Source organism: Motacilla alba, chromosome 8, assembly GCF_015832195.1.
Source record: "Motacilla alba alba isolate MOTALB_02 chromosome 8, Motacilla_alba_V1.0_pri, whole genome shotgun sequence".
NCBI lineage: Eukaryota > Metazoa > Chordata > Aves > Passeriformes > Motacillidae > Motacilla > Motacilla alba.
This window is the reverse complement of record NC_052023.1, coordinates 23,833,465-23,854,497: the sequence shown is the minus strand read 5'-3', so window position 1 is coordinate 23,854,497 and position 21,033 is coordinate 23,833,465. Positions and strand designations below refer to the sequence as shown.

At 44.7% G+C, this 21,033-nt stretch overlaps 1 protein-coding gene across 1 annotated transcript in view; it reads right to left on the bottom strand.

The window, feature by feature from the left end:
- The window catches only part of C8H1orf21 (chromosome 8 C1orf21 homolog), a 107,194-nt gene that overhangs the window by 56,122 nt on the left and 30,039 nt on the right, over positions 1–21,033 (bottom strand). Inside the window, exon 2 of the mRNA XM_038145056.1 lies at positions 6,722–6,927. Within this exon, the coding sequence (XP_038000984.1) occupies positions 6,722–6,815 (94 nt within the window). The 5' untranslated portion in view covers positions 6,816–6,927. The remainder of the gene's footprint in view (positions 1–6,721; positions 6,928–21,033) is intronic.

Here is a 21,033-nt window from a genome sequence, read left to right as displayed (position 1 = left end):
AGGATTAACTACCAGAAGCAGGTCACTATAGAGTATGAGGGCTGTCTAACTAATTTATGGATACCTGTTCTAAGTCCAGCTCTCTTTCAGGTAGGAAAACCTCAGCAACCTTTCCATGGCAGAGATCTTCTACCCATTCAGGAAAGGCATCTCTTTTTGGGTCTTCCTGATTATTTTTTTTCAAATAGGCACCGAGAAATATCTTCAAACACTGTTGCTCTACTACCTGGACCATTTACAACTATGTAATTTTCCAGCACCCAGGTATCTAAAAAGCTACTCTCCCATCACTTCTGAACTGGTTTTCTTCTCTGCTGGATTGGTGGAAATAGACACTGAAAACCAATCTTGCCAAGAGAGGCAAGGTACCATCTTGGAGCCCACAGGAACCTTTCCACAGGCCTGGATGTCACCCTAAAGGAGCACCAGATCAGTGTTTCTGCACTTCCAAGTGGGGAAAAAAATGGGGAAAAGAGTAGGAGAAGGGAGAACAATTTCAATCACCATCATTACATACAGACCACAATTAATGGACAGCTGCTGTCAGTCCTGAGTGCACTAAGAGGCCACAACCTTGAGAGCCCACCTGCATCTCCTGCCCATGGATCCAGGAGCTCTGCCTCTGCTGAGACTTGGGCCTCCAGTCCCTGCCAGAGCAGGTCTGCCTGCCTCTGGTCCCATCTCCTGGAGGGACCTCAGCCCCACATTATAGATATAATAGATATCTATAAATAGATATCTTCTCTCCCATCTCTCCTCTCCCCGCCTCCAGCCTCGTCTCCTGGTGGCAGGAAGGATACCCAGTAAATGCAATTCCCTGGATCTGGTTCATTGCCACGCCTGGGACTGCTCTTTCTGTAACCTTTATAAATCTATGTATCTATATTTCTGTGCTGGAGAGGGAGGAAGAGCTTTGTTTTGTTACTACTCAGAGCCAACCCATAGTCCAGAGCAGCCTCTTCCCCCTTTTGCAAATGCAGCACCTTCCCCAAGAGCTATAAAGATGAGCCACTTCTGTACATAAAATGTAAAAAACCAGTTTTAATTCATGTGGAAAACACTCTCTTTTTTTGCACATATTGATCATGAAAACATAAGTAGACAAAACCTGAGGGTGTGGTTTGGTTTTGTTTTGATTTTCTTTAAACTCTGTTGCTTCCTTACGGTAATAAAATAGTAAATTATTGACTTACCAAGGGTGTTCTCAGAGTTACATAAATATATCATAAACCTAGATAACACATGCAATTTTGTTACATTTCCCACATGAATATAACCAGGGTGGGTAGGGTTTGGTTCTATTCCTTCCTCTCACTTCCTGAAGCACTTGTTTAGGATTGCCCCCTGTTTACTTAGATAAGAAGCAGGCTATCAACAAATTGCTAAATAAGGCAAGGAAAGAGAATCGCAGAATGTCTGGGTGGGAAGGGACCTTAAAGATTATCCCATCCCACCCTTGCCATGGGCAGGGACACCTCCCACTGCCCCAGGGTGGTCCGAGCCTTGTCCAGCCTGGCCTTGGACATTTCCAGGGATGGGGCAGCCACAGCTTCTCTGGGCACCCTGTGCCAGAGCCTGCCCACCCTGACAGGGAACGATTCCTTCCCAATCCCTGATCTAACCCTGCCCTCTGGCAGATAAAACACAGAGTCCAGTACAATTCTGGAAGATGCTCGTGCACTTCAGCCCTCTGCTGCAATGCACTCACTCACTCATCTCCTGTTCTTAAGTGTTATGGACTGGAACAAGATCTACTTTACAACATGAGCTGCTGGAACCATGAACAACATGAAACCCTCCCTTTCAGGAGCTCAGCCAGGGTGTCAATTTAAGCAATGAAAATCTCTTCCTTTGAAACTCACTGTGATATTTGGTTTTGGACCCCTGAGACCGAATTTTCAGAGAATGGGTGCCTACAGGCCACTCACTTCCATGGAGCTTGGATTAAGAACAAGTGCCTGGGATTGTACCCAAAATATTTTTCATGTTTGAAAATGTCCTTAAAAAAAGTTCTACTCTCAAAGCATGGAATTAGGACACAGCATAGGGCTGTGCATCTGTCCCCAGAATGAGTAAGAGCTGATACTGCACAACATTATCAGGACAGCCACAGGAGCTGGAGCAGTTCCTCCTGGAGTGTTCATCAGCTAACCACCACAACCCATCAAATAAAGGCAAAGGGAAATGTGTGTTTGGGTGCAGGGAGACCTTCTGATCCCTGCACACATCCACACTTGACAGGACACAAGTTCCATTGCTTAAGCTACAGCGTTCCAGACAGCTACAGTTCACTGAGGATAGCCATGCTGTCTTCTAGAACAAAGAAATTCTTGTTTTCAATTTTAGAATTTTTTTCCCCCCTGACAACTGAGGGGGAGGGAGAGGGGTTAAAATGGTGTAACCACAGGAAGGTGTTATTCACTGAAAACAATTCTCAGTTATTTTTCTGACTGATAAGTTCAACTGAAAACTTTCCCAGTCCAAATGGCCAGATGACCTCCAGCCTTTTGTGTACTGGAACAAAATGGGTTTAGAAGTTACCTCATATTAAGTAAGGACATCTGAACAGTCTTGCTAGGCCTAGAGATATTTTGAATCGTCCTGAGCAACATCCCAAGACTGAAGTTTTCAGTAAGATGATACTTCTGGCCTGTTAAGCAAAGAGCCTTCAAAGCAAACTAACCTCTACAAAGGTCTGGACACACTATTTTTGGAGATGACAATGCATATTTAGGAGAGGTAAATAATAGTCCAAATTCCCCCTTGATGTTCTCCTGCTGCATAGAGTGGACATATTTTAAAGGTTTCAAGTATGTTAGCTATTTGGCATTTACTTCAAACTAATAAGTCAGGGTTCTGCTGTCTTTGACAGAAACAAGGAAGAAAATTCCTGTCACAAGACAGGGATGGACAGAAGGGAGACAATCCCATAAAACACATAGGGGGAAAGAAAACAACATGAGAAAGAGCACTGCCCTAGAGCTTGTGAAGCAATCAGATACTATCATAGTAGAGTTTGGGTTGGAAGGCACCTTAGAGCCCATCTCTTAGAGCCCCTGCCATGGGCACAGACACTTTCCACTATCCCAGCTTGCTCCAAGCCCATCCAGCCTGCCTTTGGGAATTAATCAATTTTCCAACCTCGTTACAATACTTTACTGCAGAAGATTTCCTTTCCTAGCCTTCTCCCAGCTGTTCTGAGATCAACTGCTTTATAAACTATTGTGCTTTGGGTTCAGCTTTATTTAGACAGGTTTAGCAATTGGAGCTGCTCTTAGTAAGAGAAATCCCACCATGATATTCCCATTTTGTCAGGAAATTCTGACCTGACATGTTAACTCCCCTTTTGCAAAGCACCCAGGAGCTCCATGGAAACATCTGGATTAAGCCTCTCAGACTAATGAACACATTCTGGAATATTTTTTCCCCAAATCACATTACCACTTACTTTCTTACAGAAAGAATTACTTCAATAACCTCCTCCTCATAGGAACATCCCGCAATTTTTTATAAAGGCACAAATAAAATTAATCTACAAGAGATGTTATATTATTAAAACATATGCTGAAATCAACAATGCTCAAGGCTCTATCATGGCATTTTGTTCTTCATTGGTATTTACATATTATAGTTCTTATGTATTGCCCTGGAAATCAGCTTTGAAGTGGAATGATGAATAAATGAAGATTTATTATTACTATCCTTATTAGAGGGATTTTAAAGTCATTAGAGACCAACAGACATAATAATCATATTATATTCAATCTTCTCTAGAACATCTCCTTTGATAGGCCTGCTAACTCAATTATTTAAATATATATTACAGCAAAATGCAGCATGACTTCTACAGCTTGGGACAGGGTGGAAATTTTTATGTTTTGGTTTCATTTACCAGGATTTGTCCTTACAGAATTCATGGGTTTCGTGATGGGTTTCTTGGTTTTAAACACCAGGATTTCAAATTCACAGCAAGCACCTGGCTCAATGTGTCTGCTCAGCTTAAAAAAAAGGTTAAAAGCTGGGGAAGAAGTAGGGTACTGGAGATCAATCTTAACCTGCAGTGACTTTTAAAAGTTAAAGAAATCTCTCAGAAGCCATGATCTCCCAATAGTCAATAGGCTTAACTGCAACCAATCCCACCATGAAAGCAGAAAAAAAGATCCAGAGGTTCTTAGGAAGAGCAAAGCAGAACTGCACCACTCCAAGAAGCTCAGAAAATTCTCTCTGGATTCAATGTCAGTCAAGTAAAAACTACTCATGGGGAAAAAAATCCAAACACTGCTTAACTGGAAAGCAGAATCCTTACTATTGACTCCTTCTGCCTGCAGCTTGTCTGGGGCAGGTGCTAGAGGAAGGAAGGTGAACTGTTCCCAGTGGGGCGCACTCACACAGCCAGGGGCAACTTCCTGCCAGCCACATCCTTCAGACCCCACTGCCTGCCCGGGGAAGGCAGCACCAGCACTCTGCTCTTTTCCCTTAATCCTCTCACTGCTCTACCAAATCCCTCAGGACCTCCTGCCCTAGTGAACCATCTGAGGCAATGTGGCCATCACAGCCAGGAGGCTCATCCCTGCTGGCTCTGCACAGGCACCTGATGGCACCTTAGTCCCCAGCTGCCAACACTGCCTGTGTTCCCTGTCCACGCACAGCACGGCTCATGCTCACTGACATTCTCAGGGTGCCACTGACACATCAGCCACCTTCCAACCCCACCTGACTTCTGCTTCCTTCACCTTGCATCCTCCTCCTCAAAAACTAACCTCTAATTCCCTCTCCATCACCTCCTGGCTCGTCATTTCCCTACCTCTCACCTTGGTTTAGCTCTGCCTAATCATACTGCAGGGAACTTTCAATCCCTACAGGCAGCACAGATCCTCTGCTCGTGGCCACTGGCTGGGTGAGACACTTCTGTCCCTTCCCAGAAAAAGGAAAGGAAGCATCAGGGTGGGCAGGCCCTGGCACAGGGTGCCCAGAGAAGCTGTGGCTGCCCCTGGATCCCTGGAAGTGCCCAAGGCCAGGCTGGATGGGGCTTGGAGAACCCTGGGACAGTGGAAGGTATCCCTGCCCAGGGCAGGGGTGGCACTGGATGATCTGTTAAAGTCCAGCTCAACCTCCTCCTGCACCCAGCTCCTGAACTAGAAGCTGTCTTTCAACAGCAAGGGGAAAAGGTGACTTCTGGGATTACCATTCAATGAGTTAAGTCAGACTACAACTCTGCTAAGAAGGAATCACAGTCATGGACTCAGGTCTTTAGGAATGACAAATCCCACACCTAAACTAAAGCATGGGCCAGGAAATGGTTAAGAGCAGGTAGTACTCCTGACAGTAAAATACAGAACGATTCACAGCCCTCAAATGGATCCCAGAATACCTCAGTGATACTGCTGACACCAGTCCAGCTCTATTAATGGGAGCTTTTTAAAATCCCTTCAATCTTCCTGATCCTCTGACTCCAGAAGCTACTTTAAGTTTCCTGTGTTAAAGTTCTGATATTTGGCCCACAGCATGTGGTTAAACCACCATCCAAAAAAAAAAAAAAAAAAAGTTCCCTCACTAAGTATAAGCTAAAATCTAAACTCAAATTCCTTTGAGCAACTGGTAGAATTTTCTGTTTATGGCAGCACTTAAAGCCTATTTTAAAGAAAAGCAATGTACTGAGTTCACAATTCCAAACCCAGCATCTCCCAGGGACAAGAAAGAGGGCTGAACAGTCCTGAAGTTTGTTCAACAACTGCTTTCTCTTCAGGTAACATCTCTGGGAATTCTGACTCTAGGATCCACTGGGAGACCAAGCTAGCACTCAAAAAGGCTCGAAAAAACACCAGGGAGGTTTGGTGTACTCATTACCAAGGCACTTGTTTTAGGAATAACAGGACCAAGGCAGCTTATCCACAGCTGACTTAACTTTCAGGCAGGTATCCGCGCAGATCTAGAAATTTCATTTCTGAACAGTCTTTCAGATAATTCCTGACATTTTAAAATCTGTATTTAAAGATTTACATCTTTATCTAAAAAAAACCTTTGTGCATACTAACAGAACCTGGGGCAAAAACAAACCCCATGAAGCTCACTATGATTTTATCTCCTATCACTTCACCTCTCCTGATGCACAGACCTGGATCACAGACCAGTCTTCACAGTGAACCAGATGTTTCCATCCCACGTTCCCAGCTTCCCAGCACCACTAAATCCCCTCAGTTTCTAGTTTCCCTCTACCTTCAAACCCTGTTTGCTACAGGACTTCAAAACTAATGTTTTATTGCTTCACAGAAGTGAGGAATTGCTTTTCCTACCAAACAGATTTTTACTTTGAGGAAATGAGTCAACTGTGTTGCTACCCAATGACAAACATATAACAGAGACACATATATAAATGCATATATAAATGCATGTATAAATGCATATATAAATACATATATAAATGCATATATAAATGCATGAGGGAGTCGTGCAACTTGTCTTTGAACTATTCTAGGACTTGTGGAGGCAAAGACAGTGTAGTACCGTACCTCACTTAAAATGTTATTTTTTCACTAAGGATTTCACCTCTCTTTCAAGCGTCATGGTACCCTCCCCTGCATGGGCCAACTGCTCTGCCATTGTTTATTTTGACATATTTTGACAGGCATTTTGCTTTGTACTTGGTGAAAGGTTAAGACTCCCTCGTACGCCTTCCAGGACATTCACGGTGCCGGGAGAAAGACAATCCTGCGACACTCACCCCCAAACACATCTCCGTTCTGGTAGTTCTTGCCCTTCTGAGTTTCCTCTTCGTTTTGAACAGTAGACACATGCTTGGCGGAGGCACAGCCCATAGCTTCATTCAGACAGCTCCAGCTGGACCGAACCACAGATCATCTCTAGCGACGCCCGCTCATCCTCGCAGAAATAATCCACCTTCCCGCTCGGCTCTCGCGTGCCTTTCACCTAAACACGGCCAAAGAGAGAGGGAAAGTTCACATCAGGTACCCTCCACATGGTGAGCTTCAAGGAGATAAAAAGTGGAGTTTGTGAGCAGGAGCACCAGGGCACAGCCTCCACGGCCTGAGGCTGCTAAAACCATATTCCATATCAGCTGGTACAGGCAGGTCATGATAAAGGTGCCTCCACCCTGCCCTGGGACAGAGCAGTTGAACTCAAAGCCTCTTCCAGCCTGATTCTTTAATCCATGGCTTGAAGAAAGCAGCAAGCAGCTCTGTTTCCCACCCAGCCAGCTATTCTCACAGAACCCAGAGGGTTTTGGGAGAGGAGATAAGAAACCATCAATATCTGCTCCTCCTGCTCCTTTTACCAATCTACCCATCAAGCCAGATTTCTTAAAAGCATTTTACTGATTAAGAGCTGCTAATTGCAAGTGTTGGGACAAAATAACCCCTCTAAATCAATTAAAGATCTTATGTTACCAGATGTGAAAGGCGATAGTCAGCTGTATTATCTTCCCTCTACGTGTTCATTATTCTACTCAATCCATAAAACCTCCATCGCTCAAAAAGACAACCACCCCCATTTTAAGATGGAATAACACTCCCTGAACAGTTCAGATGTCACATAAAACAAAAGGGAAAAGAAAAACCGAATCCAGGACTGTAATATTTTAGGTTAAAAAGAAATTCAAATTCATGAACTGTTTATTGCTAAATGGTTCTGCACTGGAACAAAAGCTACCTCAAAGTTTGGTGAGATGACCTGGTTTGCCTTTTCACCAGCCAAACTTTTCAGAAGAGAGAAAGGCAAGAAACTCCCCCTTTTGCCAGGTTTTTTAGCTCAGCCATAGCAGAAGATCATACACACACACAATTTCTTAATTCATTACTTCTGAGCATGTACTTTACAAGGCTGTGGCTCATTTTGCTCCACGCTGACCACAAGTTCATCTGTAACATCAGACAAGTACTCTCACCTAGGGAGAGCTGGAGCAGGATGACTTTAAGGCCCTTCCAACCCAAAGCACACTATGACACAGCAGTATCCATTCCAGCAGAAATGGATAATCCCAAGGGAAATGGTGACTTTCCCTGAGCACTCGGCATTGGGCAGCTCAGTGACACACCAGCACATGGTCTAGGAGGGTTCTGCTCCTGCCTCTGCAGGGATTTTCCTTCCCATCCCCAGAACCACAGACATGAGGATGTGGCAGCCAGGCTCAGAGTGACTCTGTTTCTGTTACAGCAGGCCATGGCTTTCAGCACGCAAGGGGAAGGACTCTGGATGCAGAACCCCTTCTAACTCCTACTCACAGCCAGCTTCCCCCTTCTCTGCACAGAGCAGTGCTTCTCCTGCACTTGGCAAGGGCATTCCAGAACATACATCCTGTCTCTGCTAACCCCTGCTCCCAGCAGCCACCCCGCCCCAGTTTTATTTCAGTACATCCCCCAACATGGTGTACTTCTTTTTTCCTTCTCCTATACAGGCACACCTGAGCCTGAATTTCTCATTGCCCCATCCTTCTCTTCCCCCTTGGACAAAGCTAATTACTCACCCCAAAACACAGGATTTTATAGGATCACAGAAAAGCTTGGGTTGGGAGGGACTTTAAACTCATCTCATTCCACCCCCTGCCATGGGCAGGGACACCATCCTCTAGCCCAGGTTGCTCCAAGCCCCATCCAACCTGGCCTTGGACACTGCCAGGGATCCAGGGGCAGCCAATGCTTTGGACAACTTACACCAGGCACTGATGCTGTTAGTGGAAGAGAGTGAGCACACCCCTCTGGTGCTATTTTTTTAACCCTATATGGTTACATAACTTCCCCCCATCCCCAAAAACCTAGATTTTACAGGAAAAGCCACTGTAAAGCCAGGGAAGTTCTTCTGTTTCTGCAGTTCAGGACGGTCACAGCTGACAGTTCATCCTCTCCTGTGTTCAAGTGGCAGCCTGCACTAAGGTCTTCATCTCACTGTTGGGGGGAAACAAGGATCCAAAGGGATTTAAAGCATCAGCCAGGCTGTGCTTGGAGATAGGTAAACACACACAGAGGTGTGGGAGATGGAGGAGAAACAGCAGACTGGGAGAGGGAACTGCCACCTGGACTGGAAATGAAACAGGGACTTACCTTCCCAGAGGACATAAGACAAGAGCTTTTAATGGACCAGCTGAAACAAATGAGGGGGTAAACATGACCACCAGAGTCTGGCTGTCTGACGGATCAACTGACTTCTGGTTTAAAATGCAACCAGCAGTATTATTCCAGGGAAAAGTGTGTGGCCAACTATAGGAAAAGGAGCAAGGGAACGCTTGATGTAACCCTGGAAAGGATGTGGAGGTGTTTGGGCGAGACCTGGGTAGGAGGCTGTCATGGGGGAATTACTGCCTAGCACAGCTCAGCCTCTCTGAGCAGCAGAACTGCAGGCACAGAAGTACCTGTTCAATGAATTATGCTCCTGCCATATTCAATTATTTTTCCTGTTTCCTTTTCTGCCTCTCAGCAGGGACAGTTTACAAAAGGGAAAGCAGCTGCTTAGTAATAAAACCCAAATGTACTTCACAAAGGAGCAGTGGGTTTGGTTTAGGAAGGAGATTTTTTATGAAGCCTTATACAGCCAGCATGCAGCACAACAAATTGCAAAATACTTAATTATTGATTAGTGCCCAGGATGGTGATGGTCCCAGGACCACTGAGCTGCATGAACAATCAGGAGCAAGGAGATAAAGAACAGCAATGCAGAAGGATAAAGCTCTTTGGGGGAGAAAGGGAAAAAATATCCACAGTCAAATCTCTCCTGCAGCATTTTGGTAGCACACATCAACCTCTAAAAATATGGTCACGTTTGAAGGCATGCTGTGATTAAAGAACACAGATGGGGATACAAGAACTGGAATTTTCTCCCTTTACATTAAAGAACAGCAATCACAGCACACCTGAAAAAGCCATCCAATTAATAGCTGGGTTATGGAGGCAAACTTCTCCTGGTGCCAATAAACTGGGCTGAGAAAGCTCCTGAAAAAGGACCTCCAAGGTGAGTCTAACACACACTTCCAGGCATGTTCCTCAGACTGCTGTTAACATAGGGCTGTGAGACACAGGTAACCAAACGCAAGCCAGGGATGGTAGAGGATTTAATACCAAGAACAGAGTGGGAGGAAAGCAGCATTAATTTCACAGGGGATGAAATCCACGGGTAGCAGAATGCTCCCCAGCCTTGGGAAACCTCCCCTGCCTGAGGATCAGAGCCCTCAGGGACTAGGTTTGGGAATCACTCAGAAGGGAGGTGCTGGTCCTCACTCAGTGGGATGCCTGGCAAAGCTTTGGGGATGTGAAACACAGCACTTCAGAGGGCAGCAGAACAACACATCCGTTCCTCCTCCACTTCTGCACAAATGTAATCTTCCCTTTTGTCTTCCACAGCATTCTGGGGGCACACAGATTTTCAGAAGCCCAAAATAAAAAGAAGAAGAAAACCTCAAACCATTTGCAGTTCATGCTCACCACCCACCATCACTAATTATCAAGATTTGAGAGGCAATTTGCAGGCTCCAATCTGCAAAACGCTGGTGAGAAAAATCTCTCAGGCAGATCAAAAGTGTCTACACCACCCCCAAATGAAATGCAGCAGGTTGAGGATTAACATCTTACACGTGGGTCAGAAGAAGACTAGAGGCACTCTCAGATGCTGTGCTTTGTACCCCAGGTTTCTTCTGAGCTAAAAATGGGGGAGCTCAACTCTTAGAATAGAGAATACCTTTGGAAACCTTCAGCAATTCCTTTTTTCTTTCTTCTGAGAAATGTCTATGATGTGTTTTTTCTTTTACCAACTCTTTCAACACTTCATTAATCCACTTATTACGCCCTCAACCTCTTATTTCTGACGGTCATAGGCTGCATCCTTGACAAAACATATTTTTGCTTCCACAAACACTTCATACAAATGGAGGACTTCCAGTGTTTTACAACAAATGCATGTTAACTCTTCTATTAGAACAGGTGTATTTGTTTTCATCTTTATTGCATTGAGATAACTGATCTTGCATCATCTTCAGGCTGCAGATACATCCACAAGTTTCTTTCTGTGCTGACCACACAGGAAATCAGGTTAAAATTTCACAGTGCTCAAGAGATCAAAGCAACAAGTTTCATGCAACCATGAAAAACTCCTAAGCTACAAAAGCCACACTTGGCTTTTCCTATGAAACAACCTGTTCCAGGCAGAACTTGAGGATTTCACTTACTGCCATTCATTACATTTATTTCCTATAAGAAATACACCTGTTTGCTTTCAATTTCTTTTTTTTTCCCAAGAACAAGAAAGCAGAAATGAATGCAGAATTTGTCCTGCACAAAGGGTGCTGGTAGTTAGCACCTGGGACCTCTCCACTGCAACATTCCTCTTTCTCAGCTACCCTCCACCACAAAAGATGGCTTTTTGGGTTTTATTCAACAGCCAAAAGGCATTTTTGGAGCCAAAATGATATCATTTTTGCCTTTGAAGTGCACCAATGGCCTAAGGAGGGAAGGAAAAAATATTTTAAAAAAAGTTCTTATAAGGTCTCTTTCTCCTTCTTCAAATTATTCAAATTGGCATGAATAGTGCAGTTATATCAAAAATTAACCAATTGGCTTGCTAAATAAGCAGGGCTAAATGAACAGCAGAATGAGTGGTGCAAACACTCTGGAGCAACATCTTCCAGTGGCACTAGGGGGAAAAGAAAAGTCAAAGTGAGTGGTGACTTCAGTTCCTTGGGAGCCATGGGCAGAACATGCTGCCCTCACCCACTGCTACAAACAGCCAGGAAATGAAGAAATTTCTGCCCTTCTATGAATGGTTTGCCCCTGTGATGCTCAAGTCCTGTGGTTATTACCACTTCAGCCTCCTGCTGGAAGCAGGCTGTCCCAGAGAGGCAGCTGAGCAGAGCAGGGAGTGCCTGGAAGGGGAGGGAGTCAGCTCCAGGCTGTAAAGCCAGGAGCACAGGGACACACACCATGGCTTTACACCATGTGTCCTCCCCTGGGAAGCTGCACTGGGCACAAATCCCTCTGCCAAGAGAAAACACAGAACTAGAACCACCCAGCATCACAGAGAAGATCATCTACCGAGTCTTTTCTCAGCAGGGAGAGCCTGGTTTGAATTAATTCTACTAATTCATATCATCAGCTCAACACAGGACAGCCTTTGCTCCGCTGAGGCTTAGATCACCTTTTTCATCAGCAAAATTTGCTGATCTTATTTTCTTTTGCTTGCAATCAGGATTTCTGCTGATCCAGTACATGGGGTTTTGATATATTAAAGCAACAAGTGACTTCCAAACAGAAATGCTCTCAAGAGCATCATGATACTTCCTGGGAGCATCTTCTCCTTGCTCAGACTCTTAAGGAGAAATGCCACCAGTAAATCCATGGGAAAATATTTCGAACATCACAGGGTAAAATAAAAATATGGAAGGAAAAGCAAATTGCATTGCAACCATCCTCTTCATTCACACAGGGTGGAGTTAAAGTATAATCAGTGTGAAAAGCCCAGCAGCACATGAGATGTCAGTCATACAACTTGCCATTTTTCCAAAGAAAATCAATTACATTTCATTCTGAATTTCTTTTACCCTCAAATACTTTACGAGTAGTGATACAAAGGCAACCACCACCTCTACAGAATGCAGTTCTAATATTTAATAACTTTTCCCCTCTATGAGAATTAACAGACAACATTTTTAAGGTAGATGAGATTTAATTGACTGGCAACACTGTAGAGTATTTGTTTTAGCTTGCACACAGAGATGGCCTGTTTCAGGTGAGAACCCAAACTTTCCAAACATATTTCACCTGCACAACCTCTTCCAAAGCAGTAGCAGTAGCAGAGCTTGCCCTTAGCACAGAAGCAGGCACTACTCAACCAGATTTCCAAAGATTCAGGACATTTACCCTCAATATTCTCAGAAAAAAACAAGAACTTTTCATAAAAAATAAGACTATATGACAATATGCAGGGAACACCTAAATATTTCCTGCTTCTACAGCAGAGATTGCTGTGGTTGTTAGAAGGACATGACAGAGAGACGTTCACAGAATCATGGAATGGTGTGGGTGGGAAGGGACCTTAAAGCCCATTCAGTCCCACCATGGGCAGGGACACCTTCCACTAGCCCAGGGTGATCAAAGCCCCGTCCAGCCTGGCCTTGGACACTGCCAGGGATCCAGGGGCAGCCACAGCTTCTCTGGTACCCTGTGCCAGGGCCTCAGCACCCTCACAGGAAGGAATTTCTTCCCAATATCCCATCTAACCCTGTCCTCTGGCAGTTTGTATAGCCATTACCTTGCCCAAGGCTAAAAATTGCTACAGTCAACACCAGATAACTAAAAACCCACCAGCAAGCACCACAAGGGATCTGATTAAAAGCAACAAGACCTTTCCATTGACTTTAGGTGGCTTGAGGTCACCTCCTGAACCTCCAGTTTCATGAAACAAAGATTGTTTTGTGATTTATTTCCAAAGGATTTTGAAAATGCAGTGCTGGTGGTGGCACCGCGGGCTGATGTGATGTGAGACACCAGACAGGACTACAGAAAAGCCAGGTTCCATTTTCAGTATATGACTTTCAGTGCATCTAAGAATAATCTCCAGCACTTACCGTAATGGGAAGGTAGCTCAAGCACCTCTAAAGCATAAAAAAAGCAAGCAATAAGCTCTCCCATTTAATTTTATTTCTGTCTTCATGGTATAAGAGTAAGATGTGCTTTACTGAGCAGGACACAGTAAAAGGCCCTGAGGTACAGGAACAGAGATTTATGCAATATTTAGTATGCTCCAAGCACAGGTCTGAGCATCATCTCCCTTTTGAAGACTCACTCCCCTTGCTCTGCCCTAATAAAATAATTTAAAGATGCAACCATTACATCTAGGCAGCCACCACCATCATGTCAAATCACACTAAAATAACTGATGTAGAAGTTGCAGCCACTTCATCAACAAGACCCTGCTGCTTTGGAGGAAAACCTTGAGGGATAATTACCACACTGAAAAAACAGCCTTGTTCTCCTGAATTCCTCTCATCTTCCCACCAGGGCTGAGGGATCAATCTCCAAATGTCAACACTGACTGTGGCCTGGAGCTGAGCTCTTTTAAGGACTGCCCCTCTCCCACAAAAAGCAGTGGTTTAACAAGTCTCTCCTAAAAATGCGAAGCACACACTTCTTTATTTCAACAGGAAAAGCATCAAGGACCTAATACCACCCACTAGTGTGGTAGCAAAGACTGGAACTTTAAGACTTGAATATCTGATTTTCATTTCTTGTTCTTTCACACTTTGATTTCCTTCCCAAACTACTCCTCAATCCTTCCTGCGTGCCACCATGAAGGTAGAAACAACCACTCCGAGATGGGTCCTAATGCAATTATCTGTAATTGCACATTTGCAGGGTCTCACCTCCCTTCAGACCCACTGATTTATCATAACAACTCTACAACAAAAAGCCTCACTGCCAGTTGACTGGTTATTCCCTAGAAAATTCTTTAAAATATCCACAAATTCTCATTTGTGGAGAGACCTGGCATCTCCCTCTATCTGTGGATGTGTGACAGACCCCGGCATCTCCCTCTATCTCCAGCTCCATCAATGAATGATGAATACAAACACAGCAGCAACTCACCTCTCTGCTCAAAAATCCAGCACAGAATTACCCACCTCACACAACTGCTTTGACTCTGCCTTGAATACACACGCTCCAGTTATGCCGTGAGCTTCCACCTGGAGACCTTCCCTTGCATGCTGGTAAGCTTGGGCAAACAACAACCTATCTGGGCCAAATTCCTGCCCACAGAGGAAGAGGAAAGCAGCTGCAGCTGGAGAGAGGTGCCTGGATGTCCCTGGATATCTCTGCACCCACGCAGAGCCCACAACCCACCCCCCACCTCGCTTCCAAGGCTTTTTTCCTCCAAAGAGCTACAGCAGGAGCTACTTTATGTGTCACTGAGGGTAAACATAACACAGAGCAAGTGAGCTCTGCAGAAGCCAAGGGGCTGAGATGCTGGGGACCTGCTGCTCATGTGTCAGCAAGGGAACATTTGCCATATGCACGTCTGCTGCTGCTGCTGTGTAATTAGGGGATGGAGCAGCTTCAAGGGGCCTCCTCTTTTGGCAGACAAGCTAGAGAAATAAGAAATCTTTCTTCACTAACCTGATAACACTTAAATGACAAAATGAGTGCAGAGATGCTGCTCAAAACCACAGGAGGTGACTCATCCAGGCTGCTGAGGAGCAATCCCAGCACAGGCTCCCATTCCATGCACGCCTGCCTCCTCCATGGCTCAACCAGCAGCTGCAATCTTGCTAAAAATCAGCAGGTAAAATTCAGGATAAGAGCTAACAAAGCAACTCACTTCACTCTTAGCTCATTTGAACAACTGCATGGTATTTCTACTAGTTTCTTTGGATTTTTTTATGATGTCCTAACTGTAGTCCTGCGGAAATGGCACCAAGTAGGAATGAAAAGGATGCACACTGCAATCTGCATTCCCAAAATGACACTACTGACTGCTCCCTCCTGCTTTGCAGGATGACTCCTCAGCATCAAGGAGGAGAACAGAGGATTTTTGGTGCTGAAGGCCACGGTACCTGAATGTTTGTGCTGGTATGGTTTGATCCAAGAGCCCTATGCCATATGCTGCTCAATCTCATACCCTATCCCACAGGTTATCCCTGAGAATCCCCAGCTGGGAGGGGAGCTGAGAAAGCTTCTCTGACAGCAGCAGAGCTTCAGAAACCTCCAGCCCAGAACAGGGAGCTGGAAAAACACAGGTGAGAGAGGAACCAGGTTCTGCTCCTGTAAAATCTGCTGTGATCCATTCCCTACTTTCATCCCACCCCCCTGTGCAGTACTCAGGCACAGGAGCTTCTGGGCATCCCTGATGGAGGCAAAAACATTTCCTTCAACACAGATTTAGGAGTTTACTCCAGTCCCAGCTTTGGGTAGTGGCTTTCTCCTTTTTTCTTTTTTTTATTTTAAAAAAAGTCTAAGAACATTATCAGTTACAGTTCCATGGTGAGATGCTGAATGGATACATCCATAACCAAGCCTAGATGTTAAAAAAATAACATCTAAACCATGTTTCGGCCTATGATATAAATAAATGAGCAGCAGACTGGCCAAAACCAATTGCAGTATTTTCAGTTCATGTTAACACAGTTATAACTCAAACACAACCAGCCAGGGCAGAAGTGGATCAGTGGCACAGGAGCAGGGAGGGCTCCAGATCTCTCCTCCCACTGATGACAAGGAGCAGCCAAGACAGCAGCAGCCCTCACAAGGATTTTAAACACAGAAACTAGCTTCTGTCTTTTTTTCAACTGCCTACATCTCATTCCAGCTGGTAGCATCCTGCCTCTGTATTTTGACTTAATGTTACATTTCCCAAAAGTGATCATTTTCTATGTATAGGGAGCTGGGTCCTCTTCTGCATTTCATACACCGGTAGAGTACCCTTCATCTTTGAGCCACAGTTTAAGCACCCGTCTGAAGTCAAAAACCACCACTTAAAACCAACTGTGTATAAAGCACAACTTTCTGTTTGATGGTGTAAACTTTTCTTGGATACCATTTGAATTTATTGAAACCAAATACCACGCAGAACAGGAATGATAAAGCAATTTTTGGTACATAAAGAGGTCTAAGAACCACCCTGAGAGCATTTACACCTCATCCATGAGTCCCAGCTCAGCAAAACCCATGCAGCAAAGGGACACAGCATCCTTTTGGAAAGGCCTGTTAGATATCAGTCAGCTATTGAGTTCGATATCAGTTTGCTATTGAGTTAGATTCAGCCCTAATGCATGCAAACACCATGCCAGGGCTTCCTGCAAGCACAGCATGCATGCAGGGACTGCAGAAGGCATTAAATAATGAAAGTCAGCCTCGCCAAGTGTGTGCGTGCCTTCACATCTCTGCAGGAACAGTGCAGGGTATAAACTTATCCGTGCTGTTCACCACCAAAAACAGAAACTGGAGCTGACCTGGCAAGCAGGAACCACCCAAAACTATTTTGGGTCCTTCTTCCAACTCCCTTTAGGCAGCACACAGCATGTAACCCACTGAGGAAGGAGCAGGGGGTCCCGTGGCAGTCCAGCTGTTGGACTGGGAAGCTTCTGGATGCAGGGAGATGAACTGCTGGCTCGTGGTGCTGCAGTTGTGAAAGGTCTATCCCTGAGCAGGGGCAGGCTGGAGGAAACAATCCTGGAAGCACAGGACAAAAGGAGCGTTCTCCCACGCCCCCTCACAGCCACACAGCCAGGCCACAGTGGCATTTTCCTGCCAAATCCACACATGAATAGAAGGGGGGGAAAGCCCAGCTGGAAAGAGCCTCAGAGCAGTCAAAGCAAGGAGAAAACCCATACAGAGCAGGGAAAAAAAATACAAATTCTGCTCAGCTGTAAGAGCAGAGAAAAAAATGCGTTATAAATAATTGAAAAGGCTTCCAAAGACCATTGAATACAATCAGTAGGAACTGAAAAGTAACAGGATTTTTTTTAAGAATTGCAGTGTCAGAACAATACAAATGGCTACAGGATCATAATTCATGTGGAAAACCAGGTCAAAATAGGCCAGAGCAGGCATCCAAACGCACTAAAGCTCTGCAGATGCTCACGCAGTTTTCTCATGAAGAGAAAACTGATGGGGAGAAGAGTCAATGCAACACTGTCCAATTTGTGAGAGTGGGACAAAATTATACAAGGCCCCTGAAGAAATCAGAAATATGGATTGCAAAAGACTGAGAACTTTGAAAAGCAAGGACAATGTGAGTGCACAGTCTGTTTGGCTTGAGGGGGACTGAGCAGAGACTGCCTCTGAGAGTGTAAAGGCATCCCCCAGGCTGGCCCACACTGGGACCCTCACTCACACCTGAGAGCAGAGGACAACACCCACAGGCCAGTGAAAATTTCACCCACCATACTGTTTCATCATCTTGAGGACAACACTGTCTCAAAAGTTATTTCCCAAGTTCTTCCACTGTACTCCAAGCAGATCTCCTTTTTCATGGGGATCAAGGGAGCTGACCCTCTAGGAGTTATTTTGAGTCCTCCTTCTTCTGCCACGAGGATTCAAATGTTCAAATACTGCTCCTTTTCCAATTCAATCAGGGCCTTAGTTATTCAGTAGTGCCAGTCATTACATAATGCCACTAGGTAAGGGGCCAAGGAACACGTACCTCTGTGAACTACCCACGCAGCCATAAAGAATTCACCTTCAACAGCCTTCAGACCTTATGTACTTTGGCCTGCTGATTATTTGGGCACAAAACCATCACATTTCAAAGGTGCTTATACTCAGGCCAGGCTGGATGGGGTTCTGAGCAACCTGGTCTAGTGGAAGGCGTCCCTGCACATGGCAGGGCATGGAATGAGATGAGCTTTAAGGTCCTTTGCAATACAAACCATTCTGGGATTCAGCAGCACAGCATCAGCTCAGTATTTCTGAAAGCCTCTCAAAAAGGTTGTCAAGGTTTTATAATCTTCCCCAGGGACTTGTCTCTAAAGTTTTTTTTTAACCCTGTCACGTTTATTGATTTGGGAAGTGATGCAGTGTTGCTTGAATTCCGTTTATATTTTGTTCATTGTTTTGTTGTTATTTCCCTCCTTGTGTCCAGCAAGGACTAGCTGCAGTAACCCGAGGTCTCCAAGTCCAGCTCTGCAGGTCCAGCCAGCAAGACCATTCCACTGTCCAGGGTCTGTGATTCCCTGTGACAGAGACACTTGGACACAGCTGCATCCCATGATAAAAGGCAGCCACCCAGCAGCTGGACACTGTGGAGCTCAAAGGCCCCTTTGCTCCCACATTTAGCTTTCTGCACATGAAAATAGCAGCTGCTTTCCTGAGAGTCAATTCTGCAATCCCTTTATGGGCTTTCTCTCCCTCTTTTAGGGTCAAGTGTGAGGAGAATTCCTTTTTAAAATTAGAAAAAAAAGAGATAGCCAGCATGATTCAGCCTGGTCTTAGATACACTTTTATTATGTTAGGAAAGCAATACTGAGACTAAATTCAAAAAACATTGAATTGGACACTAAACATAAGAAGGAGGGGACAAAAAAGGAAAATGGGAGAGCCAATTGTGCAATGTGCAAGGTCCTGCAGACTGAGCACCTCCCTCCCTCCCAAAGCCACACCTGGGATGGTCATGGGTGCACAAGGAGACCATAGCTGGAAGCTGATTCAATGTTATCTGCAAGAAAAACCATTTGACTTAGTCCAGTTCCCTGGAACAGCCTTTAACTCAAAACAACACAACTGTAAGTGCTGGTGTCATTTACAGCACCTGTAAATCACCCACTGCCAGACAACTGATAAACCCAGGCTCAGGAAAATCAGCATCCAGAGCAATATGCACCAAAACACCATAAATCCTTCTCACTATTACTGTATTTTTCCATCCCCGTGTCATAAAGCAAATTCTGTGCAACTGTATTATAATACTGTAGCTGAGCACTTACCAATGATATTTTAAACAGACTATTTAAAGGTGCCTTTATCCCACTGCAAAAAACATTCTCAAGACAGCAACGGCACAGAAGCATCCACCCCAAAAATAATAACTGGATTTTTCTCTCTTGACTTTGTTTCTCTTCAGTTGCATGTTTTATAATTAAAAATCACACGACAGAGAGCCACTGTTTTCTCATCTCCAGTGAATCATTTAATACATATGTCAGGGCTCATAAAAAACCCTTACTGCATCCAGGTGAAGCTGACATCCTCAAAACTCCAAAGGCTAAATCCAGAATGTCGCTGGGAGAGCTTAAAGCTAAAGAACAGCAAGAACAGAAACATTGTCCCTAGTTCATCAAGAACAACCAGTTTCTGTTCAAGGCCAGGCTGGACAGGGCTTGCACCAACTTGGGCTACTAAAAGATGTCCCTCCCATGGCAGAGGGTAGAATGAGACAGGATCCCTCCCAACCCAACCTGTTCTAGGATTCTATGACAGGTTTTAAAAGATACTGAAATAAAAACTGAAAATTTTATGTTTTCCTTGGTTTTTTTTCCTCACTTCCTCAGGGATAAAAGAGAAACAAAGTCTAAGTGCTCAGGTTGACAAAAAAATGCTGTTTAAAGCCAAAAATAAATAAATAAATAAATAAAAACCTCAGGACATTAGCCAAGAAATCATTTCACTTTGCTTTCTGATAGGCAGCTTTCTGTAATTCACTACTCTCTCATCTCCTTACTTTGCTGTGTGGTAATACCTGAGCCCTTCCTATTCATGACAGCACCACCACCACCCCTGGAAGGGCTTTTCCAACACAGCCAGACCCAGTGCTGGGCTGGGAACCTGCCACAGGAGCTCACAGGGAATCTGAGCAGCACAAGAAGCACTTTTGATAAGGAATTAGGGGAAATCAGCTTTGTGTTGAACCAGTATCATCCTGCCTCCTCACAGTGGGATGATGGGAAGTGACTGCTACTGAGATGGAAGAGACCCTCTAAAGTCCACCAAAACACCAGGGAAGGAGAGAAAGGCCACGGGAAGGAGGGAAGAAGTTGCTTAGCAACTCTCTTATTCTGACAGCCAGTTGGATGAAAGAAGTTGAAAAGATAAAGGAATTAAACATAGAAACTTTGTTTTCTCCAAGGTCCTCAGCTGACCTGAGTCACATTACTCAGATGGTTTTCGATGGGCTAAATCAAAGCGGATGCCCTGCATCCACTGTGCCAGCTGCGGATGCAGGGCAAAAATAACAGGAATCAGCAGCTACCCAGCAAAGAAATAAAGCAGCAGAAACCTTGGGAGGGCAGACTTGATCAGCATCAGGACCTACACAAAGCAGCCACTTGGATTTCCATACCCAAATGCCAACAGCTTCCTCCCAAGCAGCCCAAGAAGTGAGTTTCTGAGCAAGCACCAGAGATCAAACTCTAAGTACAGCCAAGATGCCAAATCAGGATGGGGCATTTGCCAGCCAGCACCAGCTGGAACGGAGGCTGTAACCCCAACAGCTCAGTTAATCCTCTCTTTTTAGGCCACAAAAAGATCTGGTAGAGGCCTCTGAATTCCAAGAACAAATGATAACGTTAAGTAAAAATGTGGCAGGAGGAATGATGTGGGATCATCACAG